This window comes from Nerophis lumbriciformis, linkage group LG02 (assembly GCF_033978685.3).
Source record: "Nerophis lumbriciformis linkage group LG02, RoL_Nlum_v2.1, whole genome shotgun sequence".
NCBI classification, from domain to species: Eukaryota; Metazoa; Chordata; class Actinopteri; order Syngnathiformes; family Syngnathidae; genus Nerophis; species Nerophis lumbriciformis.
In genome coordinates, this window is record NC_084549.2 from 29,425,351 (window position 1) to 29,437,569 (window position 12,219).

At 41.1% G+C, this 12,219-nt stretch overlaps 1 protein-coding gene across 1 annotated transcript in view; it reads right to left on the reverse strand.

Annotated features, from left to right (window-relative positions):
- Positions 1-254: 254 nt before the first annotated feature.
- LOC133617660 (uncharacterized) overlaps positions 255-12,219 on the reverse strand; it is a 53,201-nt gene continuing 41,236 nt past the window's right edge. The window contains exons 15-16 of the mRNA XM_061977817.1: positions 9,423-9,616; positions 255-6,394 (exon numbers count right to left, since the gene is read on the reverse strand). Coding sequence (XP_061833801.1) covers positions 6,160-6,394; positions 9,423-9,616 — 429 coding nt within the window. The 3' untranslated portion in view covers positions 255-6,159. The remainder of the gene's footprint in view (positions 6,395-9,422; positions 9,617-12,219) is intronic.

The following is a 12,219-nucleotide window of genomic DNA, read 5'->3' on the forward strand; positions in this document are numbered from 1 at the left end:
ATTGTTAAACTGTTATTAGCACTCACCATAAATAAATTGAACATTTCCGAATTAATACATGTGATTGGTATTGTTATCAACTGATCTCACTCATGGATGATCAGTATTGGCAGCATTAAACCCTAATTGGAATATCCCTACCAATAAACTTGGTACCGAGAACAAGATAAACTAAATACATTAGGATGATACAGCTTGCAATTGTTTAATGTTTTATTTTATTTGATTTTTTTTTATCAGAATACCTTCATAATCCAAGAGACATTCTTGGGAAACCCTGAAAACTTTCTCAGGAGTCTGCCAGTAGATGGCAGTATATACTCAGCTTCTGTGGACGTGCACTTTATTGGAAGCTAATCCTGGAGGGACAAAGGTCAAATAACACAGCACATCTGACCAGGAGCGGGTCTACACACAAATATCTCTAGGGACATTTTTAAGTAGCTAGTGCAGCTACTAGATTTGCCAGAGGGAAGGCTAGAAGCCTCACTTCCACCTGGGCAAAATGAAATCAGAAGCCCTGGGATTAGTCTGTTATCCGCCGTGGCACAAAATCATTACCTCAATATAAAAACACACAAAGGTTTATGACAGGTTCGATGAATACGTGAGACAATTTAAATTTGAGTGTGAGCTGCAAGGGTCATTTAGAACCCATGTAGAAGGACATGTCGTCAAATTCCTTGTAATAAAAACAGTTATTATTATCATAGGTATTAGGAGTGTTATGTTAGTCAGGTGGTTTGAAACTCGGCTCACTCTTACACGCCGTAGACTCCAATTTAAGAGTGAGTGTTTGTCTAATGTTCAGTGGTCAGGAATTCCCTTGCTTCCCATCAGACCTGTATCCCTTTTATTGGCTTGTGTGGGATTTGGGCAGGAAACCAAAGCTAATGCCCCGTTTTCCCACATCAAACAGATGCAAAGCGCCCCGAAATGTCAAGGGGCGGGAGTCCAAGGTGGGGGGGAAGGGGGCGGAATAAGGGGGTTAAGGGATGGGGGTCTGAGGAGTGAGAAGCTGCGGCTGATAGGGGCGGAAAAAGAAAAAAATGCAGCTTCAGCGCATTCGGAGCTTATCAATGTGCGCTGGATGTTGTTGCTGAGGCTGCTAAGGCGAACCAGATGTAGCACAGGTTGCTCAGTGCCACTACGTGTTAGGTACAGCCCGGGTCAACCTGAGGCGCCTTGGCAGTTGAATAAGAGGAGGTTGACGTTCATGTAAATGTGCTGCAGATGTTTCTGACTAATACTGTACAAGGTCGTCTTCCTGACTCGCAGAGCCTCCGCTTTCCCCGCCTCAGTGGACAGTGGATGGTAGCAGGGGCGTTACATCCTGACCATGTTTTCTGGGTTCTCGTTGGTCGCCATTGGCTTTCTTCGTTCGCCAGCAGCAGTGTTTATAGGATTGTGTCTCATTTACCCCAGTGTTAATTTATTCCCATAAAGACAGCCATGACACATCGTCTCCACTGGCCTGCGAGTGTGTGTGTGTGTGTGCAAGTGCTGCTCTGCTTTTCTCCTCCATGCCGCGTTTACGTTTGACGGGAAGCATTTTTTTCTTACACTGTGTCGTGTTGTGGTTTTGGGAAACTTCTCACCAAACTCTAACACTTCCGGAGGTATGACATAATGGTCATCTGCGTCAGTCTTCATTTTCCCATGTCTGTGCCAAAGTAGCTCCAATTTGCCAGGTTCCTGAGAATTTGTTTGGCAACCAGCACGTCCCATTGGGATTACAGACGGCCGCATTTATTTTTTATTGTCAAATCATTAAAAATACTGCTGAGTGACCTGTGACCAACTGATGAGCAAAAGTGGTATTAGAACCCCCCGGCAGCCTGGTACTGTTTGCACCGCGTAGTCTGCACGATCCGCTGGCTCTTAACGAGGGAGAACGAGGCTGAAATGAGGCGTTTCTGCGGCCAAGGTTTTATTCCCACAACCCACTGGTTTGCATTACAACACACAAAAGGCCAAACGTGACTCAACTTTCAGAGAGAGCTGTTCGTGTGTGTTCTGCAAAGATCATGTAGGATGCAAAGCTTTTTCAAGCCTGTATGTTGCTATAGGAGATTACACGTGCTGTTATACTTCCAAGCTGGAGTTCCCCTGCACTACATCAAGCATTCATTGTTGCACCCTCAGGACAACCCTCTGACAGATGTTAGACAAGCCTGCGCGTTACGTATCAAGCGAAACGTAGGATTTGTATCACTTTATTCTTTAGTCACAGCTCTCTCTTGTGTCATAAATTTGTAAAACAACAAACAATGGAATGGAATAGTGAATTTAAATTGGTGTGAGTATGTCAAGCGTACCAGAGATTACACTGAGGTATACTGTTTGCTAGTCTACAATACTTTATAGAGGAAAAAGTCACCGATACATGATACATGAAGACATATGCTTCATCTTTGAAGATCCCAAGTAAGTGCTAAACAGCGTGTGCAAATTATAAAATCACATGTACCGTATTTTTCGGACTATAAGTCGCAGTTTTTTTAATAGTTTGGCCGGGCTCCAGTGCGATTTTTATATGTTTTTTTCCTTCTTTATTATGCATTTTTGACAGGTGCGACTTATACTCCGAAAAATACGGTACTATTAGTGGGCGTGTTGTGGGTGATCTCCTAAGACTGTGTGTACAATTGATAATAAGTGCAAAAGTGGCGTACACTTCCCTATTTAAATGAGGAGATTGCTGTTAGTCACCATGGAGAAAACTTTGCAATGCAGTCTGCTGAAAATGATGGAAAGCACCACTCGACATAGCAACTGCGGCTGTGGTCAACGTTGGAATTGCCACAAAACGCATTTTAAGATATTCAAAACCTTACTGCCGTCTGAAGTTAAAGTTAAAGATAAAGTCCCAACGATAGTCACACACACACTAGGTGTGGTGAAATTATCCTCTGCATTTGACCCATCCCCATGTTCACCCCCTGGGAGGTGAGGGGAGCAGTGAGCAGCAGCGGTGGCCGCGCTTGGTAATAATTTTGGTGATTTAACCCCCAATTCCAACCCTTGATGCTGAGTGCCAAGCAGGGGTTTGAACTCACGACCTTCCAGTCTCGGGGCGGACACTCTAACCACACGGCCACTGAGCAGGTTGTGGATAGTTCGCTCCCCCAATTTGCGTCAGGTAAACTGAGGCAAATGGGGCCACATGAGTCCCTATCCGACTGTATTGCATTAAAAGCTCCAACCTGTGGTGTTTTGCACGTTGTGGCAGCGTCAATTACGGTCATTCAACAAACGCTTTTTCTTCGGAATCAAAATATATACCGTATTTTTTGGAGTATAAGTCGCACCGTAGTATAAGTCGCACCTGCCGAAAATGCATAATAAAGAAGGAGAAACACATATATAAGTCGCACTGGAGTATAAGTCACATTTTTGGGGGACATTTATTCGATAAAACCCAACACCAAGAATAGACATTTGAAAGGCAATCTAAAATAAATAAAGAATAGTGAACAACAGGCTGAATAAGTGTACGTTATATGACGCATAAATAACCAACTGAGAACATGCCTGGGATGTTAACGTAACATATTATGGTGAGAGTCATTCAAATAACTATAACATATAGAACATGTTATACGTTTACCAAACAATCTGTCACTCCTAATCGCTAAATCCCATGAAATCTTATACGTCTAGTCTCTTACGTGAATGAGCTAAATAATAGTATTTGATATTTTACGGTAATGTGTTAATAATTTCACACATAAGTCGCTCCTGAGTATAAGTCGCACCCCCGGCCAAACTATGAAAAAAACTGCGACTTATAGTCCGAAAAATACGGTATTCATATATTACACATAGCCTATTATTTGCACACTATTCACGAGTGATGCAACGAAAATTCGGCGTCGAAAATAGACTTTGCTCACTGAAACCGGATGTGGTGCTAATGTATCCACTTCCACTGGCGGGCTGTTTCTTTGCCCGGGCACACGAATGACACAATTTGACCAAAGTCACATAGAGGTCGTTGCCTTTAGACCGAAGTCACATTTGAATTGATCAGATTCCAATCGGATATAGACTACCTTCTGATATGGCCTGAATCTGATGCGAAAAGATCAGATTTTAAGCACCCTAATTTGGTTTGCAGTGTAAACAAGGCCATAGTATGGGACAGCACATCAAAAAAACTACTGTGAGAGACGGTGGCGCTAACTGCGATGGGGTCAAAGATCACATAGTAAAAAACATTGAAAAGCAAAACCCATATTTAGAGCTACAAATGAACTGTCTTCTGTTGTTTCTTTTTGTTGTTTTAATGCCACAGTTAAAACTGAGTGCTTTCTTGCTAGGGTCGCCTAAAGACTCTTCACTAGTTCATTTGTTCGACACTATTTTGAAAAAGAGTATCTATAGCGATCTGATTACTTGCTAAATATAGCAACAAAGTCAACACTTATTCTTCCTGCTCGCTTTCCTTATTCTCTGGCAGACAAGGTAGGCTATAACTTGTTTATGCGGAAAAACTATTGGCGGTCCAAATTGTCTCATAGTAACAGTGGTACTATTGTATTGTTAGTTTTCAGGAGCTTTTCTTGTTTTTGTTTGTATAGTATTGTTCTTGTATTATATTGTGTCTGTTAAATGTGGAATGAGTGATAGGGGTTGGGATATTATAAGCATCTGCTTCAGTGACGTGCGGTCACTAGAGGCAGGTGCCTCACCTGCCATCATGGAAAGAAAAAAAATGTAAAAGGAAAACAAATTAATTAAATTGTTATATGTATCCAGTGATTATACTATAAAGTTATTTTCCATTTAACTTCACCAGTTCTAGATTATTTCTATTCAAAATCGCTGAATTTTCACATTTGCCGTTCAAATACTGAGAAGAGACGGTGCGGTGATCAGCAGCCAGTTGAGGCACGTCACTCAGTTGTGCCTCAACATGGATTGCGCAATGACTCGGCTAACTGCTGGGCTGCTGTGCAGTGAGACCGTATTGCTATATGAATTATATTATACATTTCCATTGTTTAGTTAGCTGAGGTATATAATGTACAGAGTATTTTGTCAACAACTGTATGTGTGTAACGTATTTCTTGTGCTGAGCAATCATAAAACTGCTGCGAAGACGCACTGTGTGAGGCTCGCAGTAACCCCGCCTCCTGGTGCCGGTTAATGCACCCCCGCGCAGACTGCACCCCCCGACGGGAGCGCCACACCAACCAAAGCTCACACCCAAACCCTTCACGTGCAAGACCGAATCCACCCAAAAAAAGTCACTTAACAAGAAGCCAAAAAGTGCAAAAACAACAATGCTCGCGCCGGAGGAGCTGTGAACGACTGCAGGGACACAACATTAGGTACACTTGCAGACTGCAGCATGGATTTCATATTTAATTCATTCACAACTCCTCCAACACGAACACCACTGTTCCCGCACTTATAAGTAAAGGTAAGACCATAATAACGTTTTTTTAATTAAATGTGTTTTTTGTGTGCTACAGTTTGTATGTGTAAAGTTAAAGTTAAGTTAAAGTACCAATGATTGTCACACACACACTAGGTGTGGTGAAATGTGTCCTCTGCATTTGACCCATCCCCTTGATCACCCCCTGGGATGTGAGGGGAGCAGTGGGCAGCAGCGGCGCCGCGCCCGGGAATAATTTTTGGTCATTTAACCCCCAATTCCAACCCTTGATGCTGAGTGCCAAGCAGGGAAGAATGCTGGTATGAGCTTTTAAACATAACCCGTTAACTGCTGCCAATCAAATGGTGAATAAGATACTCTTTAGGGTTCATATGTTTGTAAATCTGACTGTGATGAAGTCAGTGCCTCACCAGCCATCAACCTCACCGCACGTCACTGATCTGCTTCATCCAACCCCTTTTCAAGCCTTGCATAAACGTCTCTGCCATCCATCCATCCATTTTCTACCGCTTATTCCCTTTGGGGTCGCGGGGGGCGCTGGAGCCTATCTCAGCTACAATTGGGCGCCAAAATGTAAAAAAATAAAATAAAAATGTGTGTTGTAGTACTGTGCAGGTTTGAAATAAATACTTCAATTCAATTCAATTCAATTTGTGGCGGTGTAGAAAACAAAATGCTCGTATATACACACTATCTTTATATGCTTTCTCTTTTTTACTCCCTCTGTTTGTGCTCATCCATCATGCTCCTTTTCATCAGATAGCCATTACCCTGCGCAGTGATGGGGTTTCCATGGTGATCACATCTCTCTCTGTTTGCTGGGGATTAGGGTTAACCATGTGCTGCAGGATCAGAGGGGGTTGATGGGAGGTGAGGGTGGGAGTCGGCTGACGGAGCACAATAATCTGGGCCCTAGGTAGCTGGAGCAGAAGGTCACTCAGTTCTTCTTCTGTAGAGTTGACCACTGGTGCCCCGTTCACTTCCACAAGCCTACGGAAGACATTGTTGATACAGGCAGTTAAAAGAAAAGCAATATGAAAAACAATTCAGAGCATGAATCACTCCACAGATTCCCCTATTAGTTTTTGTTACCCTGGGAAATGTATTTTGGCTAAGATGCTGCAATCAAAGCATGTGCAGCATCTGTGGCTCTGTCTCTGCACTGTCACGATGACATCTCGGACATGAGAATTCATTTTGCTGTTCACAGTAGAACCTTTTTTTTTTTTCCAAATGACACCATTTTTGCTTCTTTTAAAATGTTAAAAGCTGTCGTTTTTACCAAAGCATTTGTGTTAAATGTTCAGCATGTCAGCACAAAAACAGAAATGGTGGGCCGTACGCTTACCCGAACAACGTTTCCAACAAAGTTTATGCAAATTTACTCTATCACCACAACGTCCAGCATTACTTACGTACTGTGAATGCTCTAATTATAGCATGTATTTACTGAAACCCCAAAGAGGAGGGTGCTTTAATTGGAAGCAGACAAGCTGGAGAGAAAACTAATGATACACAACTGTATGTATTACCTTTAACAATGAATTAGAGCCCGATCGACTAAAGCACCACCTCAGAAAAAAAACTTGACTCTCCAAGTACTACAACAAGGACCTACATCAAATACAGTAGCACAGTAGGCCTAAGTATTCATTAAAAATAAGGCAGAGGTTTTATTTATCATGTATATTTTATATTTTTGGCCATTGTAACCTTACACATAGTTTAAACAGTAACACTGTGTTTGAAAATAGTAAAATAAAACACTGTACTTTAATCAAGTGATTATGTACCGTACCACTAGATGGAGCACACATACCACTAGTGGTACTTCTACTACAGGTTTGAGAATCGCTGTACTAAAAGTTTCTGTGTATTTAAACTAGGGCTGTCAAGTTATAAATTGTTTTTCATCAGTTTAATCACATTCTTGAACTGCTATAATCATGATTAATCACAGGTTATTATTTACTTGCATGAAGAAAATACCCCAATATTTGGGTAGAAATGCAATTTGGTAATCAGAATGTCATACAGGAACATTTTTTAAATGTTTTACTGAACTGCAAGTCTTTGATTTGCTCAAAACATAGCGCAGGAAGGAATGCGTTTGGTCTTTTGTGGTGTAAAAAATAAAATGTCCATTAACAAATGTTAACAATATAATTGAATAATTTATACACCGTATACCGTATCAAATCTGCAATGATTTTCAAATCATTGTATTCTGTTTTTATTTACGATTTACCAATGTATCAACTTCACTGGTTTTGTGTTTTGTATGAGTGCACGTGTGTTACTGTGTACGTTGTTTAAATGTTAATAGTACAACTGTGTTATTTAGGACATTTCATATTGCTCCTTTTTTGTTCTGTGCTACTATTTTTTTTCATTTAGTAACACCTGTACTCTGAGTGTAAAGGCTAAACGTACTTTTAGACCCATGTAGCTAAGTAGCTTACATCAAAGCTACAAGCAGAGAAAATAGACAGCAAATCCAGGCCCCACCCAAAAATACAGAGCAAATACAATGAACTGGATGAATGAGAACATCCATACATACGGAGAAAATCCATGATGATTGGTTGGTGTTTATATGATGAGTCACAATTGGCTAAGGTTAGGGCAAAACTTTATAGACTGGCCAATCAGAGGCAAAATAAAGCAGGTCATGGAAACTAGTAAGCAAAATCTTAACAATCAAGCACATGACGATGAGGGTGTCAGAGACAAAGGGACGCTTCAAGCTGACGGCTCAAAAAATAAACATACTTGAGAATGGCAGAGGGATTCTCTGCTGCAGATTATATATTTTCTTTAGTGATGAAAACAACGTCCAGGAAACCCACAATAATGCGTGTCTTTAGCCATATTTATACAAAAGTGCGTTTAGAGAAAACAATGCCCCAAACCTTAGTTTTTAGTTGTTTGAGTTGCAAACCAAAATCATAACTGCTCTCGTCATCTAAGACATCCAACCCAAATTTAGGAACACACATTAAGGTGAGTTGAGTTCATGAACATTTTTACTGCACATAACTATTACCAACTATTCCCAAACCCACAAGTTTGTTTGTCAAGATTTAGATAGATGCTGTTGTTTTACTGTAGGTAGAGAGAATGAATAACATTATAGGGGTGGGTCAAAGAAAAGGCAAACTAAATAAATACATACATTGGGGTGCAGTGACCCTTAGAGGTAGTTGTAGAGTGTCCCCAGCTAAATGACAGATAGTTAATAGTAATGGACCCTTATTGGATCCATGTGTACACTCTCAATTACATTAATATTGATATTATACATGTGGGCACATAGATAGAAATGCCATTAAATCTAGTTTTGATGTCACAAGCTACTTTTGCCGTGTAGTTTGTAGTCTTCCCTGGGAATAGCTTCCCCTGGAGCTTACCGTATTTTTCGGACTATAAGTCGCAGTTTTTTTCATAGTGTGGCCGGGGGTGCGACTTATACTCAGGAGCGACTTATGTGTGAAATTATTAACACATTACTGTAAAATATCAAATAATATTATTTAGCTCATTCACGTAAGAGACTAGACGTATAAGATTTCATGGGATTTAGAGATTAGGAGTGACAGATTGTTTGGTAAACATATAGCATGTTCTATATGTTATAGTTATTTGAATGACTCTTACCATAATATGTTACGTTAACATACCAGGCACGTTCTCAGTTGGTTATTTATGCGTCATATAATGTATACTTATTCAGCCTGTTGTTCACTATTCTTGATTTATTTTAAATTGCCTTTCAAATGTCTATTCTTGGTGTTGGGTTTTGTCAAATAAATTTCCCCAAAAAATGCGACTTATACTCCAGTGCGACTTATATATGTTTTTTTCCTTCTTTATTATGCATTTTCGGCTGGTGCGACTTATACTCCGGTGCGATTTATACTCCGAAAAATACGATAGCTACATTTAATCGAGAGTAACTTGTAGCTTAGCTTACTACATTTTGCAAGTAGCTTGCCCATCACTGGTCATAGGTCCCTACCTGTCATCCACACACAGTTGCGAGCTGTCCACACTGACCACCACCAAGCCACTGCCTTCAGCGTACCGGCACGTGAAGCCATAGTAGCCGTCAGGTCCACGGCTCTCCTGCACCAAAAGTAGCATGGCAGGAGACTGCGGAGACACTAGCTGGCTTAGGTTACCGATGGTCACGTTCTTTCTCTGGTCTTTCTCCTATATAGAGAAAAAAAAAGACTGAGTTTACATTGTGAACACACGAAATGACAAATATGACAAGATCTGTACAAAATGAATGAATGGTGACTTTTCATAATATAATTAACCAGCGTGTTTATTATTAGAGTTTTAATTTGCAGTGTTGTGGGACTGCATTTCATTATACTGAGAGGTGCTCTTAATATTTTAGTTAAAGGGGAACTTCGCTTTTTTTGGAATGTTGCCAATCGTTCACAATCATTATGAAAGATATGATGATGGATGGATTTTTTTTAATGCATTATAAATATCAAATAAACGTAAATAAAAGTCAGCTTACAGCGGAACCAATGGGAGCTCCACTATTTCGCCCATAGAATCCAATAAATAACCAATAAAAAGCGCCAACAATACTCCATTTACATTTCGTGACTTCAATATTAAAGGGGAACATTATCACCAGACCTATGTAAGTGTCAATATATACATTGATGTTGCAGAAAAAAGACCATATATTTTTTTAACCGATTTCCGAACTCTAAATGGGTGAATTTTGGCGAATTAAACGCCTTTCTAATATTCGCTCTCGGAGCGATGACGTCACAACGTGACGTCGCATCGGGAAGCAATCCGCCATTTTCTCAAACACCGAGTCAAATCAGCTCTGTTATTTTCCGTTTTTTCGACTGTTTTCCGTACGTTGGAGACATCATGCCTCGTCGGTGTGTTGTCGGAGGGTGTAACAACACGAACAGGGACGGATTGAAGTTGCACCAGTGGCCCAAAGATGCGAAAGTGGCAAGAAATTGGACGTTTGTTCCGCACACTTTACCGACGAAAGCTATGCTACGACAGAGATGGCAAGAATGTGTGGATATCCTGCGACACTCAAAGCAGATGCATTTCCAACGATAAAGTCAAAGAAATCTTCCGCCAGACCCCCATTTGAATCTGCCGGAGTGTGTGAGCAATTCAGGGACAAAGGACCTCGGTAGCACGGCAAGCAATGGCGGCAGTTTGTTCCCGCAGACGAGCGAGCTAAACCCCCCTGGATGTCTTGGCTCACACCGTCCCGAAGATGATCAAGAGAAGAATATCGACCCTAGCTTCCCTGGCCTGCTGACATGAGGGTATGTCTACAGAATATATTAATTGATGAAAATTGGGCTGTCTGCACTATTAAAGTGCATGTTGTTGCCAAATGTATTTCATATGCTGTAAACCTAGTTCATAGTTGTTAGTTTCCTTTAATGCCAAACTAACACATACCAATCGTTGGTTAGAAGGCGATCGCCAAATTCGTCCTCGCTTTCTCCTGTGTCGCTGGCTGTCGTGTCGTTTTCGTCGGGTTCAAACCGATATGGCTCAATAGCTTCAGTTTCTTCTTCAATTTCGTTTTCGCTACCTGCCTCCACACTACAACCATCCGTTTCAATACATTCGTAATCTGTTGAATCGTTTAAGCCGCTGAATCCGAGTCTGAATCCGAGCTAATGTCGCTATAGCTTGCTGTTCTTTCCGCCATGTTTGTTTGTGTTGGCTTCACTATGTGACGTCACAGGAAAATGGACGGGTGGTTAAAATCAGGCACTTTGAAGCTTTTTTTAGGGATATTGCGTGATGGGTAAAATTTTGAAAAAAACTTCGAAAAATATAATAAGCCACTGGGAACTGATTTTTAATGGTTTTAACAACTCTGAAATTGTGATAATGTTCCCCTTTAAAAGTATTGGTGATTGTTACGGATGGGTCACATATTACTGCGTGGGTCGTTCTCCCAGGATGCAGACGAAAACTCCGGAGGCGACATGCAGGTAGGACAATGATTTATTCTCATAAAACATACAAAAATACAGGAAACAAACAAAAGAGTCGCGTGCCGATCGCACGGTGGGGCTAAGGGAAAAACTTAGCACAGGAATCTTGAGCAAGGAAACAAGAAATCTTCCAACGTAACTGTTGCTTACAGCAAACAAGGAAACCAGACTGAGTGTGGCGCACAACGTGAATAAGTATCTCTCTGATTAGTGCCCGACAGCAGGTGAGCGTGCCGAACACTAATCAGAGGCAGGTGAAACCAGTCTGCACCCATAGCAACCAAACACAAACCCAAGGGTGCTCAAAACAGCAAGTGAGGGCATCGAAAACTAAACAAATATGATCCGGGCAGTGGATCATGACAGTGATATTGTTATTATAAGCGCTAACGCAGACATTTATGGCGGCGCCGTGTTTACAACCCTATGTTTACATCATCGAGTGATCTGCTGCTTCCTTTCTTCTTTGCTCCTTGTATATCAGTGGTCCCCAACCACCGGGTCGCGGCCCGGGACCGGTCCGTGGATCGATTGGTACCAGGCGGCACAAGAAATTAAAAAACAAAACAAAAAAACTAAACTTTTTTTTTTTTTTTTTTAATTAAATCAACATAAAAAACACAAGATACACTTACAATTAGTGCACCAACCCAAAAAACCTCCCTCCCCCATTCACACTCGTTCGCACAAAAGGGTTGTTTCTGTCAGGTTTTGTTGGTGACGAACCCCAAGATGCAGAGATGACGATAGGCATTGAGCGGGAAAACATTGTTTAATGTCCAAAAATATAAAGAAAAAACATAA